This window comes from Coturnix japonica, chromosome 3 (assembly GCF_001577835.2).
Source record: "Coturnix japonica isolate 7356 chromosome 3, Coturnix japonica 2.1, whole genome shotgun sequence".
NCBI lineage: Eukaryota > Metazoa > Chordata > Aves > Galliformes > Phasianidae > Coturnix > Coturnix japonica.
In genome coordinates this window covers 73,340,468-73,361,772 of record NC_029518.1, presented here as the reverse complement: position 1 = coordinate 73,361,772, position 21,305 = coordinate 73,340,468, and the positions used below count along the sequence as shown (strand labels likewise).

The following is a 21,305-nucleotide window of genomic DNA, read 5'->3' as shown; positions in this document are numbered from 1 at the left end:
AGAAAATATACAGGCAATTATTTTATGAGAAGTTTAAAAGCATGAACACTGAAGGTTCAGGTATTCTTCATCTCAGCAGACTTCATTTCAGTGCACAGTTTGCTCTACAACCATATCATTCTGGTGTATGAAACCCACAGAGAACATGAAATAAGGTGCTGAACTCAAACATATCTCCTAGAGTAACCACACTGAGGGTTAAACAATGCCATGGAATTAAATACTACCATCAGTAATAAAAAACTCAACTCTAGGTCTCAGCTACTACTTACAGTCTTGTAAAGCTATTCAATGGAATCTGTAGGTGTTTTATGTATTATATGGACAAGGCAGGGCCATTGTGTACTGAGGATAGTTTTACATATGAAATTAGACTGCTGTTGGCAAAGACACATAAACAGTAAATGAAGAGTGCACTGTTGTACTAAATCTTTGTAAGAGGAGCTATATGCAGAGGTATTTTTCCCCCGCTGGAGGATTAAAATGCATAGGCTCAACTTACTTATCAGAAAAAAAAAATCAATTGCCATTTCAACAACTTTGTCTAATTAGTTTGTTCTCTTATATATTTTAAATGAGGAAGAGCCTCCAAATTGACCATGAATAAAGAACTGCTGTTTGCAAAAGTTCAGATTGTAATTGAAAGGTTTTCTAGTGGCTTTGCATTAATAAGTATGCCCAGAAGGTTGTACATCAGGAGAACCTGGCATTTCATTTCATTCATGAGCTTAATAAGCACTGACATTTCATATTGGAAACGGACACTTTTTACAAGTCCACTGACATGTAGTTTTGTATATAAAAGTTAGAGTACAACACTTTTTATGGAGATATTTGTAACCAAGCTAACTGAAGAAAATAACTAACAAAGAAAAAAGTATGCAGTTAAAACATTCCACAATCAGAGTAAGAAATCTCCATATGGACAGCTCTGCTGATACACATATTAAGTGAAACAGTACAGCAAGGAGCTGAATTCAAATTTACATATTTTCTGCATATTGAAATGCCACAAATTCCCTGGATTCAGGAATGTTTTATACAAACAAACAGGTAAAGTGTTGAATTTGAGTTCAAGGTCTTCCATTTTTAACTGAGGCTCAAATAAGATGAGGATTAAGAGAACAACAGGGGAAGAGGATCATTAACCTAATAGGTCACAGCAAATATCTTGAGGTACATAATTAATGACTAATTTTGTCTTTTTAATTTTTAGAGCTGTCATTCTGTCTGTATGAAGCCTCCAGAAGCTAGGAGCTAGGTCTGCTGTTAAATGAAAACAGAATTCCCTTTCCTCTGTCTTAAGTGAATCCCAATTTTTTTTATTTTTTATTTTTTTTTTTTTTTTTTTTACAGTGAAGACATGAAAAAATTGCCCAAGGCTGCTGTGGCTACCATTTCTTGTAAGCTAAACTGTACTAAAATGCTAGCCTTTAACATCACAAAAAATATATCTCATGTAAGATACCATGCTAGACTGAGATGTCTGAACTCGTATGGTATTTGCATTAATGAATTAAACAGAGAAACAACTAAGAAGAAGTGAATTTGCAAATATGAACATGCTTTTACAAAGAAACAGAGTCAAATCTGGATAAAAAACATCTTGCTTAAAACCATAGATTCAGGTGGATTAACAGTTCTTATTCCAGTTGTTGATGGCTCTGCAGTTAAACTGGCAAAAATACACAGTGAATTTTAAATAAGAGACTGTGTGAAAACAACCTAAAGCTTTAGAAACCAGGAATGGTATAGAAGCAGCCATCTAAATGCCACCCATACTCTTCCTTGCCACTGACTTGATTTTGGAACTCCTTAAATTGGGACCCCAAAGCTGGAAATACTATTTTTTAAATTTATTTTACTTTATAATTATTAGAAACATGTTCCGAAAAGTTATGCCACCAGTCCTTCAGAACTGAAAGGATCCTCCAAATTCCTCCTCAATTCCTGCATTTTCCACTACCGTGCGATAAAAAAAAAAGCAGGAGAACAAATTTTTGTAGGTCACGGGACCATCAGACAAGTTTATTAGTTTGCAAAATGGTAAAATAGCACAGAAGGCGCATGATCTGTGTTCGAGTAGTGTGTTGACCCAAAGACCTAAAAACAGAGAAGAAGAAAAACAAAATTAGAAAGTTTAATCTTTAACTATCTTAACTATCTTAAAATTTTGTCATCAGTTGAGCACTTTCAGACTCTCAAAGAAAAATTTAAACACTGAATACATTTATTTTTTCATGTCATGGTTTGAAAAGTGTAGAATGAATGGAATGAAGGTTGCAGTGAGGACTATTTTATTCTTCTGGTGCACCTTGGATTTACACAATTTGATTTTATCATAGTTTTGCTATGAAACAAGTAAGAGAGAGATGGAAGGAATCTAACTGAGAAGACCCTGCTGGTTTTATTTTAAGTATGTGTTTCAATTTTAGTGATATGGATAATGATTTTGGACCAGATGCTTTAGGGATGATTGTGCCCATTAAAAGGTCACTGTGGTCGGTGCAGCCCAAAATAACCAGAGCACTGTTCTTTGGGAGTTTCAGTGTCTAGAAACAATAACTAGCTGTTACCAGTTGCCATGTTATACTAACCTATACTCCCTCAGACTCTTCAGGATATCTGTAGTACTCTGAGTATGTAACTTATGTGATTTAATTGTGAATATATGATGGATTTTTTTTAATTTTTTTTTTAAGTCTGTCATATCTTAACATTGGCCTGCTGAAACTTTTGCATTCAACCTCATCTTCAATTTAAAGATAACTTTTTTTGCTATTGTATATATTGCTTGAGAGGATTACACAGCTAGACCTACCTGTTCACTCTTCCAAGCATCAGTCTAAAGCAGCATCTTCACAAAAAGTATTCTTGGCACATCCAAAGTTACAAGCAAAATGGCACCAAAATAATCTGATGAGGCAGAATGTGGAAAAAAGTCTGTCAGTTTACATTTAAGAAAACACACAGGGAAGAACAGAAAAACATGCAAGGAAAAGAGTTCTTACCTTGTATACGATGCCATGTGAATTCCTGGCACAAAGTAGATGTGAATTCCAGTACCCCAAACACCTGGAGATATTCTTGCAAGATGTAATGGTGTTTTCATTTCCATGACAATGTTGACTATGCCAAATAGAGAGCTGTGCTAACCATAGATGGTCCACAGGCAGCTGGGTGTGAACCAGAGGCAGGAAGAATCCCCAGACATCCAGAAAACTGAGTTTTTCTAGAGATTGCTATGAAATAGTAGTGAGAGAGAAGGAGCGTGTGACTGAATTAACTGCTGGGCAGGACTAGGAAGTCAAAGGATGCCTCACAACAAGGCTGCATAAAATATGATAGCAGTTACTAAAAGGAACATGTCTTTTATCTCATTGCAACAATTTACACATCAGTATGGGCTTTTTTGCTTGCAGGAAAAACACTGTGATGCACTCTGCAGAATGGTCTTCACTGAAAGTGTTTCTTGAGGGTGGTTCGTGTTCATGAGATCAAGATGTATGAGAATGACAAAATAGCTGAAGTATTTTAGCACTACTTTCATTTCCTCCAGTATTTCTGTAACAAGATCTCTAGAAATAACGTTTCCTGCATGATAGTCAGAGCTTGTGGATAACCATTTGTCTTGATTATACAAACTGTAAGTGGCTATCGTCAAAACAATTGCAATTTAAAATTCTCCATGTTTAGGAATAAAAGTATTTCACTACTGTTATTGCAGACTTCATGAACACCTTTATCTGTTTTTATATTTAGTTGCATTGTTTTACTCCTGGAGTTTTCTTGGATTTTGAAATAACAACATGTCTACCACTCCTTTCTGAATAATTGCATTGTTTTAGGTAGGCTCATGGGAAGACGGGAAAGAAAGGGAGAAGAAATTTAACCATGGAGAAAGAGAGATGAGTTGATTCCAGAGGAAGAATGCTAGAGGACATTGAACAGGTATCTTAGTAGAAAAGAGCAGTTTTGTTTGCACTACCCATAAATAGAGAATGACAGCCCAGATTTTGAAGGTTCTACAGCAAAGAAAATCCTTTTTATAATTACTTAAAGTTTAAACCCCATAACCAGGCAATAAGAGGACTGGAAGGTTTTTCTCTTAGTGTTACTAGGAAATCTCAAAACGTAATTTGAAATTCACACTTTAGGCTTACTTGAAAAGTAGCTTTGCATCTTCCTAGTAGTTCTAGGCTGCTTCAGGGGTTGCAGTAATTACTATCCTGTCTGGTCAAAAAGTCTCTCTAATTCTCAATGGCCTGTCTTTTACTGTCTATGGACATCATCACCACCTTGAATGAGTACAGTATGACACAAAAGAAGCCTCACATCTGCTCCTAGGTCATTCTTCCCACTGCCTATCCACACCTCACTAATCCCATCCTTCATGTCTTAAAGCACCTCTCATTGATTTAACTCCTTCCTGCTTTTATTCTTCTTTCCCTGGATCCTGTATGGAGAACTTTGTATATGTGGGCTTGCAGATTTTCCTGCAGGCTATGAAATATTTTGTTTACATTCCTGTGCACAGTGACTTCAGGTGGACACAGTTAAAGTGGCTGGAGTAGATTTCAGCTACTCAGTACTGAAGAGTCTGTAGTGATGCATAGAATTTAGTTATGCTCAGTTGATAACTAAAGCAAGTAAGTCCACCTGTGAAACATAAAGCTGATAGGGACACAAAAAAAGAAGAATGGACTAAGCTGTTTTTGCAAGCCACCTCTTCCTTCATTATGAATGTGAGTGAATTTAAAGTTTTATTGAGTTCTAAATGTCTGTCATTTGTATTGTAGCCCAGGGAAATTGCTGGGAATAAATGCAGTAGAATTGCGGGCTGTCCAGCCCCGTACAGAGTGATCTAAGTAGTTTTTGCTCTTTCACACCAGCAGTAGTTATAAGTTTAAAGGTTGATAATAAATGTAACTCTCAAATGAGGAAGCCAGGCACAAAATGGCAAAAAGTCTATACCTGCGAGTCAGAATTTTACTTGCCGTACTGCAGTTAATATTATCAGTATTATCAGTAAAATTATGTGATAAATTTTGTTAAGTTCTGAGTTTCTTTATCTATTTTTCCTATAAAATATGCAAAAATATGGGAAAATAAAAGAATAGAGAGGTTGTTGCAGAAGTGCCAAAAAGCTATAGAAAATGTTGTAAAGCGTATGCACTACTTAGTCTTTTAAGAACTCGGTAAATGTTCAGTGTCTTTGTTCTGTTGATGTTGTTTTGTGTACCAGAAGATTTAAAGCAAATATAATACAGCTACGTGTCATTGCTAATGTGGCATCCCACTTTTTTGGATCAAGAAGACTTCTTTTTCTCCTGCTATTCGTTGCAGAAATGATTATAAAGCTTGGATATGCCAGTGCTCATTTTAGGCAGAACTTGGGCTTAAAGAGGAGGAGAAAGATGGTGGCCTTCTCTGGGAGAAGCTTTCTTTTTTTTTAATACTGCTCTATGCAGTTTATTCTGCTTTGCAGATCAATAGATTGTAAACCAAATGCACAACCAATAATTTCTGAAAGTAGTGATTAAAAGATTCATTCCAAAAGATCAAACCTGCATTCACAGGACTCATGCAACTCTAAATTTTAAGTGAAAAATTGAGTGCTGTGTGAGCACAGACAATAATGGCTTTAGGAGGCAGCACAAGCCTTTTCCTTTCTCTCTTTTTTGCTTTTTTTCTTTCTTTTTTTCTTTCCGATGAATTTAAAGCTATATGAGAAAAACTTGTAAACAAAATCTGGATCTCTTCTAATAGTGAATTTTCTATTTACACTCTACTTCCTAAAATTCCCTGATGTTTGCCTCATGGGATTGATAGTCACTAAATTATGCAATGCAGTGTGTCTGAGGATGGTTTAGAAGCACAGCATCTACCTTTGACCTTAAACCTTTATGAGAGCCAAGTGAAGGGTGCTCCTGCACTGCCACTGGGGAACAGCCAAACAAGCCCTAACCTTGGGGCCAGAGGGAAGTTTGTCTCTTCTTCCCATCCAGTGAAAAGCACTCAGGCAGTAACTAGAAAACATTGCAGTAAGCAAGCTCTTCACAATTTTTGAAAGAAAATAAAAGATCTAGGATCCTCAGCATGTGCTGCTCTGTATTTCTAGTAGGTGAAATAGTTTTAACTGCTTTTCTCCAGTCACTTGGAGATGTTAGGCTACAATGCTTTTCAGCTATTTAGCAAAATGCAGAACAGACATGCTTTATTACATGTCCCTGATCCCATGAGTGAATAGAATGAAAGTTCATAGGTCTTCTCCCTGCTGTACTGTTAGCAGCAGCATTGTGAGACTTGTCAGTGCACATGGGAAATTGTTACTTTCAACATTTTTCATCACAAACTTTCATTTCAGGAACATTTCACAGTTAATTCTTAAAAGAAATGTTTTTCTAGTATTTAAGTTGCTCTGCTAATCATGAAGTATTTGCTTTTCTTTCACTTCAAAATTCCTTGTATACAGGCAAATCTTTTACTCAGTGCTGTAATAAACCTGCACATGCAGTGAGGAAGAGTTGTGTTTGCTCATGGCATGTGATATGTCTGCTAGGGAAAAAATGCAAAAGGATGCATCCATTGTTCTGTGTGTGAGAATAATGCTTTTCCAGTAGACAGTAACCCTGTGCATCTTGTGCAACAGAACTATAATGATTAAAAAGGTAACAGCAGCTAACTCCTGCTACCAGAGAAGCTATCCGGTACAGTAACATGACCATGCACAATGCTGGGCTCTTGCTTTCCTCAAGTGGCAGCTTTTATATTCTTTATTCCTTAGGTGCTCATCTAGGTACTTACTGTATCAGTCCCACTGATATTACACTAAATGGCCATTCCATGCCTCTTATATTTCTGCTGTGCGTGTCCCAGTGAATCATGCTACCACTATGCAGCTGGGTGTTTCTGGTCAGTGGTGCAATCACTGCTTCTTTGGCTGATGCTGGACAGGAGGGATGAAGGAGCCCCTCTGCAATTTCTGGGCATGCAGAATTGGTGAGACCAGGCTGGGGAACAGGAGAGGGAGCATATTGGTGAAGCTGGAGGGCAGCAGCATAAGCTGTAGCTCAGATTGCTTTGCCAATAGAGGCTACTGCTACACCACAGTACCCTGCAGTGTCTCTCTTGTCTTCCCATGCCATGGTGGTGATGGAGACTTTGGGATTACTGATATTTTGTGGTTCTAGGGAAAATTCTAATATACTCGTGTGCCTGATCTGATCCTGGTGTCTTTGTCCTAACTTCTTTCATCTTCAGGGTCAGCACTTTCCTCATAGCTGTGGGAAACATATATATGTCATATATAATAAAAATATATGCCTAACATACATTTTTCATTTGAAGGGCCATATTATACAGACTTTTCTCCACCCAGATATAAGTATACATACATTTTCTGATTCATTATCTGGTTTTTCCTCATGATTCTGAGTGCAATTTAAAACCCTACTGAATGGAAAAGACTGAATACACAAACATAGAAAATATTAATTTTTAAGAAGTATTTGTGTTCTTCAGATCTACAGAAATGTAGTCTTTTCTTATACACAGGATCCCTTGCTCGAAATGTATTGTTTTATGATACTCTTGTGGCTATCATCCAGATCTGATATGCCTATAGAATCCACAGTAATTTACCTTCTGTGTTTTAGATGCTGTAATAGTTCTTGTTTGTGTTACCTGGGATTGCCTTTACGTATTTATTTGTTTTTCCCGTATGTCTTTTGTCAGTTTGAAATTCTACCACAATACACAACACAAATCCTGCCTTATTTCCTTATACTTTAGCATTAGTGGTTTGTTTTTGTTTCTTTGTTTCAGAAACACAATGTACAATTTTGATGGTGTAGAAATATTTGTGTCACAACTAAAAGTGAAAAGTTAAAGAATATTTCCTGTACCATGTGACTGTATGTTTAATAACAACATTTTTCCTACTCCTTCTTGCAGAAAGGTCTATTTCATCTTACCTTGTCCAGACAGGCTGTCTCTATCAGCTTCCTTGAAAGGCGGTTCTGTTACTCCAACCAGTTCTTTCTTCATCTCGGCTTCAGTATCTTCATCTGTGGCTTGCAGGAAAGTAGGCAGGGTAAAGCTGCCTGTGGTGTAAACTGCCAGTGTGACAACCTGCTCAGTTGGAGACTCATCATCATCGGTGATTAAGTCATTGCTTTCTGACTCATCTGCTGGAGGAGGCAGGTAGGAATCCTCTGGTTTTGTAGAACTGTCTGTGCTAACCAGAGCACTGAAAGGCACTGTGAATCTTTGGTAGTCAGTAGTGATATCTTCTGTGTCTGGAGATATGTCATGAGGTGGTTCTCTGGAAGGTTTGGTAGGGAATGCAGGTTCAGATGTAATAAAATTACTATCAAAGTCTTCAGGTCCACCAATCTCTCTGCTTAGATCAGGGATTCCAGTTGTAAATTCATCAACGAAGATGTCTCTGGTTTGGTCCACCGTTGCTGGGCTGGGATAAACCAGTGGGAGTTCCTCACTTACAGTGTCATCCTAAGAGAGGATTTCAGAGGGAAGCAGATTTTAAAGGTAGTTTTCATTATTATGTTTAACTTTCACTGCTAAAACAGCCAATAATCTTTAGTGATGGAAATTGAATTCTGCATGAAGCCATAGTATACACCAAAGGTCTGACGTATGCATGTGCATTGCCTGGTATTTCAAATACAGTCAAAGAAAGATAACCTTTACCAACTCTGTCAATTGTTCTTCTCTCACTGAGATGTACATTTGAATTGATGAGCAGTTGTTTATTTTTAATTAAAACTGGAAAATGCAATCAAGGGGTAATATTCACCTGTGAATGTTTTAAATCTCTCCTTTCACTATATCACAACAGCACTCATTATTATAGCATATATAAAATGCAGATATACATTTTTGCAAAAGAGTTTTTTGCTGTATATTTTCAAGCACCTTCTTGGTGCTTAAGGTCATTTCTCAAGAAGAAATAGATAAATAAAAGAGGTGGAATTAACTCACCAAATCAGGGCTTGCCAGAGGAATAGTGACTATGCCTTGGATGTCATTATCAAAATCACTTGATGGTTTAATAGGTTCTGGGAAACAAACAAACAAACAAACAACAGTATTTCAGTAATAGCACACTGAAAACTTTTCACACACAAAGAAAAAAATGCACTAAAACTATTCCCCATTAAAAAGATGATTTTTAAAAGTCCATGTTAAGAACAGAGGGGCATACATTTTAAATTACAATGGTAATTATGAAGAAAGCAGGAGATTTATATGCAATATTCTTTGTATTCTTTATTTAGTATGAATGGGATAGGGCTGCAGGGAGCTGAACTGGGCATAGCTGGATGAATGATTAAAATCAGCTGAACCACTCAGTTAAACTCACATGGGTTATGATGATTTATCACACCCCGCTGTTGATTAAGCCTAAATTATATTCAATTTTTCCAGGAGTCCACACTACTTCTAGCATTTTGCCATTTTGCTTTTCTAAAACTGTTTCTTAGACATAACTAGAGGGAAAAAAATTGATTAAAAGTAGACACTATTTAAGTGTTCTATATTCATGAAAATTTGGCTTGGCACCTTTAATCTATATTAAAAGATGATATTTTAATACTACAGAAAGTATTAATTCATCTATATATATCTTTAAAGGGGAGAAAATACTCCTGCCCATAGATGAAACAGTATAGCTATGATATGGTCTGTGTTTTAATGTCTTTTTGACAAGCATACATATGACGAAGACTACAGAATCATAGAATCACAGAATCATAGGGCTTGGGAAGGACCTGCAGAGATCATCAAGTCCAACCCCCCTGCCAAAGCAGGTTCACTACAAGGAGACTCCACAACCCCCCTGGGCAGCCTGTTCAGTGCTCCGTCACCCTCACCATTAAGAAATTCTTACGCACATTTGTGCAGAACTTCCTATGCTCCAGTTTCTGGCCGTTTCCCCTTGTCCTGTCTCTACTGTTGAAAAGAGTCTGGCCTCGACACTTTGCCCCCCACACTTTAGGGTATTTATTAGCTGTAGTACTGTGTTAGATGCAGCCCTTCAGTTAGGGCTATTCTCATAATATTTTATATTAATATCCTAAATTTATATTCTGCTCCTTTTAAATCTTAAACTTGCATTAATCTCTGCCCTTTAAGGTGCCTGTCCCTTTCTATTTCTCCATCAGGAGGCTACAGGGCTTACTTACAATAGAGTTTTAGCTGTTAGAAAGCGACATTCAGGTTAAAGAAACCCCTTACTTCTTATTAAAGAAAGGTGATTGTCCATACTGAGAATTCAAAATGAATTAGTGAATATTCAGACTTTTTAATTTTCTTCTCTGGTTTGCCCTGGTGTGTAAAATATCCAGATTTTCTAAACAAATTAAAATTGATCCTCTACTATGATTGGAAGTCCAACTATTTAAACACAGAGGTGTATTTTGTTACAAACTAACTTTTAACTGTTTTGCAACACTTACAAGATGTAGATACATCAAATGAGAATGACCTTGAACAAAGCTATGGACACTGCATAAATTTGCAAGGATAATGTTCAGACTTTTGCCCAGTATTGGCCTGCCTACTGACCATCAGTAAACCGAAGTGTCCCGAGGTCCACTGGTAGGGACCTGTCTTCATGGAGTGCTGTGGCAACCAGCTGCTGAAGGTCCGTTACTGTGAGTCTGGTTGCTGATATTTCCCTCTCTTCCTTTGCAGATAGTGGTTCTTTTTCATTTTCAACCTTGTTTGATCCAATAGTTGAGATGTCAGCGGCAGTGCTTTTGATATCTGAGCCGTCTCTCTCAAAGTTTACCATGTATCGTGCTATAGTGCTACTTGACCTGCAAAGGGAAGATGCAAGAGTGACCAGTGCAGCAAAATCAGTTGCTACCTGAAGGCTGATCTTACAAAGATTCATGCAACACAACTTATCCTCTACTGTAAAAATAACACAGATGCACTGCTTTCTAATGCCACTGTAATCTTTAAATTACTTTTACTCTGCCTAAGCCTTTTCTCCTTCTGTTCATACTTTTAAATTAAACTTCATATATTGAATAAAATTATAAAAATATTCTAGCATAATCCTGTTTAAGATGACTATTCAGAGACCTGTAGAGCTGGTAATATTGGTTGACAGTTAATTATTGATTTAAACAATCAAAATGCATGCTGGCAGTTACAAGAAGCAATAATCACCTACTAATTATAAAGGAACATACCAAAAGGGTTGTATTACAAGTCAATAGCTCCCTGCATTTTATTAAGCTAGTAACTACTCTCTTTGCCACTCTATTCACCATGATAACAGAGGTAACCAAGCAAATCCTGCATACTTACTGAAGATAACATTTGTGTGGAAACACAGCTAGGAAAGTGATGATTAAAACTGAAAGTTTAATGTGCATTTTTTTCTTTTTAACTTTAAGTTTATGACTGATAGAGATGTTTTACCATCTGAATGTAAATTTTCTTATGTCAGGCAATTTCCTTTCCTTGAAAGACATCCTGACAGGCTTCATTGTATGAACCTTGCAGATAAAAATGAAAGCTGTCCCTGCTGCTTTATGCCACAAATTCTGTGCTTGAACAGAACACAAATCAATTCACTTAGTCACATCAAAATAAATCCTATTTCTTGATTTGTCTTAATTTCTTAGTCTATAAAATGATCTAACTTCATTATGACTTAGAGACAAATTACCCATCTTTCTCCTTCTTCTGTCTTCATTTCATTGCAGAAAAAGATAAAAAAAGAGTACCATAGTGGATTGCAAAAGAAAAAGAAACAAAGAGTTATATATACTGGTAAATCAATCAGTTGTACATCAAAAAGATCTGCTGACAATTTATCTTCTATGCATTACCTATGATTTTTATTTCTGTGTGAAAATGACAGCCTGCTCTCCATCATAGCTCTTTTTCCCATCAGAGTAGTGGAAATCATGATGTTTTGAGTGGAAAAACAGGAATTTTACTTTACCTTGATAGTCTGAAATATTTGAAAAAGCTTTCCTATTTGTCACTTCCAATGGTGCAATTTGAGCACTGCTGATCATTTCTTTACAGTGGTAATGAACACCTTTGTCGGTAGAAGCAACTTTTACTGTGACTGCTCATTGTACCTGCTCTCTAGTCACAGGGGTAATGATCTATTACTCACTTTGAAGGACATGCCTATGTTGACCTTCTTGTCATTATCTCCCTTAATGAATTCTATGACACATCTCTAATGCTGTCTTTTCATATTTCCTTGTGGAAAATGCTGTAAATAACTGTGGTGATACTGTCAAAGGAGAATGGACAGCAACATATCTAAGGCCTGTTTTTGTGGACCTAGCTAGCTAAATCACTAGATGATGGGCAGCTGTGGTCATTCACATTGATGAATGTACTTTCTTATCAGCTACAGAGAGCTAATAATGTGATACTAAGCAGAAATAGATTATGGGTCTCTTAGAGTCACAACTGAAAGCGGTTACTTCGTGTAAGTTGTATCTTTGAGGTGCTACTGCAGGTATTTGCTTGTTATGCTGTAGCCAGCTTTTTCTTTTCTTACTTTAATTATCATAACGTTATGTAAGCAATTTTACGAACAAAAAGCTGGAATCATATGATCATAGAATGGCTTGAGTTGAAAAGGACATTAAAGATAATCTAGTTTCATTTCCACTGACATGCTTAGGGTCTGCAACTACTAGGCCAGGCTGCCCAGAGCCACATCCAGCCTGAAAAAAGAATGCTATTCTAACATTTTATTTTGATACAATTGTTTTTCAACATCTATTAAATATTACAAGAAGAGTTGAATTTTCCTAATGCTGTGCCATAAGCCCACATATTTCTGTCTCTTCTCTTTCTTTGCTTTCAATTTTATGTTATTTATTGCTGTTAGTAATTTGGTTTTCCCTTGACTCTTTATATAATGTACATATGTCTACTGAAGCACAACAATTGAAGTTTTTGAAAGGAACTATATATTCTCTATTAGAAAAAAAAAAACACTGCAATTTGTATCAGTGGTAAACACGTAAAGAAGCTAACACTAACTGAACTGGCAAGACAGAACAGGAATTTAATCCAAAGAATTGTTTGAGATACCTAGTTGAAACCTACATGAAAATTCTGTGTGTGAACATGTCTTCCTGCAACTTTCTCTTTCCAAAAGCTTTCACTTTGATCGTGAAGAGCACAAGATCCACTCACAAAAGTGTAGCCATCTAAATGATTCTGCCTTTAACACTCCTTGTCATTTAAGAAATTCCTTAATGTGATAATTTCAAAGCATTTATTTTACTTCACCTAGAGTAGGATTTCTCAGAGAATTAAAGCTACTTCTTAATAATTTGAAAGCTCAGATTCTCACTTGGGATGTATTTGCATTTCTCTCCATATTGTTGCTGTATTGCTCCCAGAAAACTATTTTCTATTTATAGCAACACATATTCCACTATGAATAAGTCTCTTTATGTGAAGGAAAGAAAGGAGAGTAGAATACTAGTAGCCAATAGAAAAAATAACCCCATTTTCTTACTTACTTAAATCCTAATACGTGGATTTCTTTAAATCCTGGAAGTTTCTCAAATATTTTTTGCATCTACAGAAAAACACAAACTCATTAATTCAGTGTAACTCTTACTGCTAAAAAGCAAAACCACAGGTTGAATACCTAGACTATATTTTTCATGTTTCAGAGAGGGCTTTAGGAAACAATCTTAAGCACCCTTTTTGTGCTATTGTCATTGCTCAAATGAAACAAAATCTTTGCCATCAGCTTTAGCTGTTAATAGGCAAGTGAAACTGAAAATAAATGTGACCTCTGCATACATTTTTTCAGATTAGAATAAATTTTTCTCAGTAATTGACAGTATTTTGAACTACAGGTAACTGATAAATACAAATTGGTCTTTTCCTGTTGTAGTTGAGCCAAATTAAGTATTTTATGTACATCTTTTTTTTGGAAGAAGAGGAGGATTCTTTCTGTTCCTTTCTGATTCAATTTCTGGTCATGCTATGAAACTGGCAGCACATTACCTAGGCATTAGGCTGCTAAGCAAAGAAATGAAGGTAACTATTTGATCTAACAGTAAAAATAGTGTAGAAGTAACAATTATATAACTATGTAAGTAAGAATGTCTCATTTATGAAATTCTTTAGAGAAAAGTGCATCAGCTATGTTTCATGCTACTGGTCTACAAATCATTATCTTGTCAACATTTCATGTCAAGAACAGCTATAGTCACTACAAAGTGATCAGATAACATTTCACAACAATTGAAAATAGCTTATAAATCAAGACTTTGTATTTTTCCTTCCTGTATGTACTTCCTCAAATGCTACTTATTCTATGCTATAGAAATATTTTAAAATTAATTAAATGAAAGTCTTATTGCTGACTTGCACCATTACATGTGTAACAAGCAAAGTATGCAGGCAGTTCTGTTTGAGGATAATACTGGAGAATCCAGTTTTTATTGGTTCTGCCAACAGTTTCTTTATTTTTTCTATGCATATCTGAAACTGAACCAGGATAGTGAAACAGTTTATACTGAGGAGCACTCCTGAAACTGATGAGAAGGCTCATTTAATTTTACTAAGAAAAGATTTTGGGAACATCATCATTAACTGCTATCTCTAAAAATGATAGTTGAACATTACATTATCATTATTAATTATATGAAGACACTGCAGATGTTCCATTTCTTAGAGAAATTATGGTAATGCACAACAAAAATGACTGAAAGTCCTTTGAAAAATAGTTCAGACCACAGTAGCTAATTACTTCTAACATTTATATTACATTTTTCATTACATTTATTGCAGAAATTAAATTATGACAAAGTAAAATTGTCCATGAATTCCCGATTAATCCCAAATGATATCCTTAAATTTACAGATGGAACAACATTCTCCTCTATAGTTATGAGGTTTCACTGATAACCAAGGTGACTGCTTGTTAGCTTGGCAGCTGGACAAATGGCCTATACACTGGGAAAAGTTGGCTATACCTGAAGGAAAACTGAAGGTCTTGAGACAGTAGGAATTGTCTCCTTTAAACAAGAATGGTTTATTCTAGTTCTTCTTCATGGTGAAGTTAGCTCCATGTTATGAATCTATACAATGTATAAGATCAACATTTCAGTATTCATTAAGCCTCCTTACCTGTAGTTGAAATTTGGCAGCTAGCTGTTGATACTGTGGGGAACTGGGATCACTAAGTTCAGCTGTGTACTCCTGATCAGTGAGAGTGACGCTGAATTCTACCATTTGCTCTGAAGGAAGTTCTGGGACTGTATTTGTTCCTAGCTCCTGAAAAAGGAGAGGGAAAAAAAAAAAAAGAGATATAAAGGTAAGTAATTGTTTTCCCCATACATTTCAATGTCTAATAGATAGATGAGTTCCTTTTTAAAACCATACACCAAAAACCTTTCTGACCCAGATCCTACAAATGGTGACAGTTCACAGCCATTTGATTTCATTTTTCTGCTTTTGCAAATGATATTTTTGTTTTGTTTGTTTTTTGTTTTTACTGTGACTTGAGAGCTACCTTTTATATTCTCTTATATTCATAAAAGAAGATGATGAAGCAAATCAAACCACTTTTTTTGCAGTTACCAACTCTTGTTTCCAGCGTCATTAAAATGGTATAGCTTTACTTGCCACTTTGGAGGACAGTTCTTGACCTCAAGGAGAGGAACAACTGAATGTTAAAAGCTGGTTGGTATCTTACCCTCAGAGTAAGTTGGTTAATAAGAGAAAAACTGCCAATATGTCTCCTATAGTTTCATGTTCAGACACTTATATTTGTTTTCTCAATGATATAGTAGAATTGGCCCTACCCATGTTACACCTTTCCTGTACATACGACTTTACTGCTATTAAAAGCACCCTTATTATGTTTATTAATTCCCAATGCTGTTAACAGCATTTTGATCTCTGCTTAGTAATTTTTCCCTTCCATAACATTACTTTCCAAAAGCTAATTAATTTTCAGGCTGGCTTGTTGGCCACTGTGAGTGCATTGAGAAAGATTTCCTAACTTATCTTAAAAACAGTATAATTTTGCTAATTTCAAGATCAAGGGATATGTCTTGTTCCTTATTCACAAACTAGAACTTCAAATTCAAATTGGGACTGGGTATTAGGGAAAAAAAATTCTCCAAAAGAGTGGTCAGATGCTGGAACTAGCTTCCCAAGGAGGTGGTTGAGTCACTGTCCCTGGAAATGTTCAAGACGTGTAGATGTTGTACTATGGGACATGGTTTAGTGGGAAAATATTGGTGGTAGGTGAATGACTGGACTAAATGATCTTGGAGATCTTTTGCAGTCTTCGTGATTCTATTATTCAAAGTCATGGACCACAAGTGCATAAGGAAATGATACAGAGATGTCATTCAGGAAACTTTACTGCACTGACTGCATATACATGGCTTATTTATACTTATTAGTAACTTATATTTTGTAGTCTTTTTTTTAATATTTGAATTTGCTATGGGATAATTCTACTCCCAGACAAGCTTTTTATACTTTGGGTTAAAATCACAATAAGAGCAAGATGATTACTAAGGTGAAGCTGGTCCAAAAGAACAGAAAACATAGCCCAAACAGAGATGAGATTTCCATTTCTGCTGTAGGATGGTCTGGCATAAGGCTACTGGAGACATCTGGACCATAACGTGTATCTGGGTTTTGATAGTTTTCAAAAATAAGCAGTACAGGAAACATATAATTAGAATGTTTTCTTCATTGGAAAGAATGTTTTCTGCCCCAGTTAATTCTCCATACTTAATTCTTCTAAGCCACCACCTGGGATGCCTCAGTTTTGAAGGAAAATATGTTTTTCACTGTATATAAAGGTATGGCTCACATGTTAAAGATCGTTCCAAGGTATAAACACAAGAAAAAGGCAAACTTACTTCCTATAAATATATTGCTGCCTTCTAACTTTTTTCACCAGCTCTTAGGGAACTGGCTATCAAGGAATAGGCAGAGAAAGAATGAGAGGACCTATAACTAGTTTATTCCTGTATCCCCGTACATCTCAAACTTGTTACAAAAGAAGACAATTTTAAAAGCATTTCTTCATTTTTGTATCTGCTCTTTCCATTCAACAGCTGTTGCAAGTTGGTTGGTGAAACTTTTAAGATGATTTTATTTCCTTAGGACCTGAGGATATAATTATTCTGGATAGTACAAAAAAAAAAAAAAAAAAAAAAAAAAAAGTGCTTATCTGTGATTACACTGGTATAACTACTGTGCCAGGGCAGAGGAGCTTGACCTGTGGTGTGATGGATAAGGTTCTTGACAGAATTTCCATCCTGATGTCAAGACTGTGATTTCACTGAAGTAGGAATGGGGTGGCATGGATCTCTGTTCACATTCAGAACATGCCAACAAAAATACAGAGGAGCTTACTAAGTTGCTGCTGTAGCAGGGTAAAGTCTTTAGAAAGAAAAGGAATCCTGAGAGCAAAAGTGAAAAGGAAAGTTTTGTTTCCTACCCAGGACAGCCCAAACAGTGCCCTTGGGCCTTGGAGAGGCCTCATTCTGACTCCAGAGAGCTTCCAGAAAGTTTAAAAAGTAAAGCAAGTTTGCAAAATATGTATATGCAGGAAACATCATTCATGATGTAGAACAGATGCTGATAAAACCAACCAGCAGTATCAGTGGGGAAGAAGTGAATGAAAAGACTGAATAGGAAGAGTCTGTGAGCCTTCATCTCACCTTCACAGGAGTCTTGGTCTCATTGACAATTTCATTGAGTAGTGTTCCATTAGGTACCAGTGTGAACGTAGAAAGGGATGCGCTGGGGGGACCTGGCAGGGTTGCAAATAAAATCATGTGAGAATAGTTTGTGCATTAAGATGGAAAAATCTTCCCCTCTGTTGATCATCTTGCTTAGAGATCTTTGTCTGTGTTATGGTGATTTTCCTTTCTGATTAATTTAAAGTAACAAGAGGTTTTGATAGTTTTCCTTTTGGAGGCAAAGCTACCATGCTAGAATTTACAATCAGTGATTCTATTCTATTCAACCCTCCTAGAGTAAATGTGTGCAGGATGTTTCCTCCTTGAATCAAATGCTCGTATTTACAGATTTTTATAATTACAGAAATTTCTAGCATTTTAAAGAACTGTGGTATGCAGCAGTGTTGGTATCTCTAAATAGAGCAATTATTCAAATTAGTGTCTAGGCTTCACTGTGACTTTCTATCAGAAACAATATTACTTTTCTTCTGTTTGATTATTTTGGCTAAAAAAATGAAGCAGTGGATGCTCTTAATGCTACTTTATAACTGAAGAAAAATATGCTCCACTCACTACATATGAAACTAGCAAAATGTAATTTATAAGGTGCATTTAAAGACATTGAAAGAGATGTGGAATGCTGCACTTCAACAGCAGACATTTTGTAGAAAAAACAAGAACTGCTTATTATAGTCTATTTTGCTAAGCTGCTTTTGTTGTACTTTACTGAACTTGCCATGTTTCTACAGCATTTCTTCAGTTACAGACTTCTAAGATCACTGGTTTTAGTAATTATATTTGATGGGCAGGTACAGAGCAAGCAGATATGACTTTACCTGTAGAAACAGAAGGAATGTCTTCCAGCTTTTTGCCACCTGTTTTGTCTGTGGATATTTCATCTTTCCTATTAATCAGGTAGAAATGGATTTAATTATCAGCATGCTTACAAGTAAATGTGAAGATGTAACAAACAGTAGAAATGACTTTTACATTAAATGTAATTAAATTATTTTTAGTGAAATATTTGATGAAATGATTAAACAGGGCATGATGGTGGTGCTGCATTTTTACACAGGACCAGCCTAGGTGTTGAATAACATAAACAGACAACATGGACAGCTCCTAACTTAGCACATTCTCTGGTAATCCTATGTGGTCAGAAACAAAATTTGTTTCTGTTGTTTTCATAATGTCAAATGATTTGAGACTTATCCCTCTATGTGATATCTTACAGATACGGAACTTTTCCAAAAACTACACATTAGTAAAGATGAAGTTCAACAATATGTAAACACAGCTACCTGCTTTTCCAGCTAAAATATGAGTAATTTCATAGATTTTACCTCATCTTCTGAATTGTGCCTAGAGAAAACCACACTGTTTACACAGAGCATAAGAACTCTGAAATCAGTCACTTCACTTACTGCCTTCCTGCTGCTGTTTGCATTAGACTGAGTGAGAAGATCTCCCTTTGGACTTCTGGCAAAGTTTAATTAAGTCCTACATTATTAAAAATACATTTAATAGAAAGAAGAATACTCAAAGCTCCCATGTCATAATCAGTAAAGATACATAAGAGCTCTGTATTCTTGAGACGGTACAATGTATGAATGGAAAATACTATTTGCTACCTCTGAAAATCTAAGAATATTTGAAGGTAAAACAATATATTCATCAGAAACGGTGAACAATGATATTTTTTCATCTGTACGATAGAATATTTATGTAGGAGAGAATTCAATATCATAACTTCAATCCTGCCATCTTTGACTTGTGATTGTTGCCAGGAGCATTATCCCCTTCCAATTGAGTTATTGGAGTAAAGCACTATATTTGTTTATAATAGCATGCCATATAAAAATACAGACAAAAGTTAAAGTGAAAGCACAGAATTTTTAAACTATTTATCATGTAGCCTCCTAGATAAACTTCTTTCACCTCCCTGACTTTCCTTTTAAAAATTGTAGGAATTGTTTAATTGAATAATCTTTTGTCATGTTGCCCATCAATGCTATTATAACGTATGGCTGTGGTTTTAACACGGATTCGTGCTTATACTAGCCTAAGAAGACATTCTTTGGTGTTTCTAAATTGAACAGGCAATGTGGGTATTCTCCTGCCTTAATTATTTGTGATCTAATTACTGTGTTCTATAACATAGAACAAACACATATTTCATAGCACACACTAAATACAACACAGTGCTATCCATATATATATGCTCATATCCACACACAGTGATGCATCTTTTTCAAAAAAGGCAGTAACATTAAGTGGTGAGGTTTTACTTGTGCTACTTACTTTTCCTGGAAGGTTCTGTGTTTTACTCGCTGTGGAAAGAGTAAGAAAAACAGCATTTTACTGGTGGGTGTAACCAAACATCACTAAGAAGCCTGCTAGCTCCTTTGTTTACTCTACTTGTACTACTTTCTTGTAGTACATGCCCACTCCTTTTCCTGAGCAATACTTTGCCCTTCTATAAGCAGATGGGGAAGTCTCCCTCGGTTTTTAAATAAATGTCAATAATCCTTACCCGTTGGATTATTTCCAAGTGCTCTTGGGAATTGCTGAAGTTTTTGCCAATGTCGAATATGCAGAAGGTTTCCCTCTGGCAGGCAGTAACCCAGTTCTGATATTCAGAAGTATCGGGAATCCGATCCAGAAAAATACGAAAGGCTTCCCACACAGCTTCCTGGCAGACTGAGTAAGAAGAAAGGGAATAGGGATAGATGTTTTGTACCAAAAAATAAAGTTGAAAGTCTTTTTAAAGTTATTTGGGATTTACACATTTTACTGTGCTTAGTAAATAAGTCCATCTTCTTGGTATTTCTAAGTCTTTTAAGTATTTCTAAATTGTCAGTCATTTGCCCTGTTGCTGAGGGATTCATTTTCTCTCAGTTAAGGACTGTTATTTTTCTCATTTTAAATAACAGATTAATTTGGCTCAATATCATCACCATGAATACAGGGCAAACACAAAGCACACTTTGTTCATCTCAAAGATACATGCACTGGAATTTCCAGCAAAAAGGGAAGTAGATTAATAATACCTAGCAGTCTTCATACTGGAATAATACAAATTTAAACCGCATACAAAGGTTTCATACACAAATAGGCTTAGAATAGGTTAAACCAAAAATACATAAGATTTCAATATTGCTCAGATATGTAAGAAAACATTAAATTGTGTCTTTATTTATTTGTTATTATTATTATTTTTTAATGCAGCATGCTGAAATGATTTTCTAATGTTCTAAATTTCCAATGCAGTCAGCCTTTTTGACATAAGTGATAGGGATTTTCTGTAGCATAAACATGCTTTTATGTTTCTTTAAGCACCTCTGGGAAAATAAAATTACTTAGTATAGGTAAAATTCATTTGGAAAGAACTCCATTTTCTTTTTTTCTTCATGACAGTATTCGCTCATGTTCAATATCAAAAAATCTCCTCTGTGGTGGTGAATAACCCAGTTAAATGCCACGCTACCTCAAAGGATATTAACAGGGATTGTGGCTGTGGGGAGAACAGTAGCATTCTGCATCATCTGGAGAAATGAA

At 35.9% G+C, this 21,305-nt stretch overlaps 1 protein-coding gene and 1 long non-coding RNA gene across 2 annotated transcripts in view; both read right to left on the bottom strand.

The window, feature by feature from the left end:
- The window catches only part of IMPG1 (interphotoreceptor matrix proteoglycan 1), a 52,066-nt gene that overhangs the window by 14,742 nt on the left and 16,019 nt on the right, over positions 1 to 21,305 (bottom strand). The window contains exons 3-12 of the mRNA XM_015859062.2: positions 20,281 to 20,447; positions 20,049 to 20,077; positions 18,584 to 18,651; positions 17,727 to 17,818; positions 15,166 to 15,312; positions 13,542 to 13,600; positions 11,708 to 11,728; positions 10,591 to 10,844; positions 9,004 to 9,080; positions 7,977 to 8,514 (exon numbers count right to left, since the gene is read on the bottom strand). Coding sequence (XP_015714548.2) covers positions 7,977 to 8,514; positions 9,004 to 9,080; positions 10,591 to 10,844; positions 11,708 to 11,728; positions 13,542 to 13,600; positions 15,166 to 15,312; positions 17,727 to 17,818; positions 18,584 to 18,651; positions 20,049 to 20,077; positions 20,281 to 20,447 — 1,452 coding nt within the window. The remainder of the gene's footprint in view (positions 1 to 7,976; positions 8,515 to 9,003; positions 9,081 to 10,590; positions 10,845 to 11,707; positions 11,729 to 13,541; positions 13,601 to 15,165; positions 15,313 to 17,726; positions 17,819 to 18,583; positions 18,652 to 20,048; positions 20,078 to 20,280; positions 20,448 to 21,305) is intronic.
- On the bottom strand, positions 2,012 to 4,003 carry LOC116653226. The gene is made up of 3 exons (XR_004306748.1): positions 3,012 to 4,003; positions 2,822 to 2,916; positions 2,012 to 2,103 (listed from the first exon to the last, which is right to left on the bottom strand). It is a non-coding gene; the product is annotated as an uncharacterized LOC116653226 (long non-coding RNA).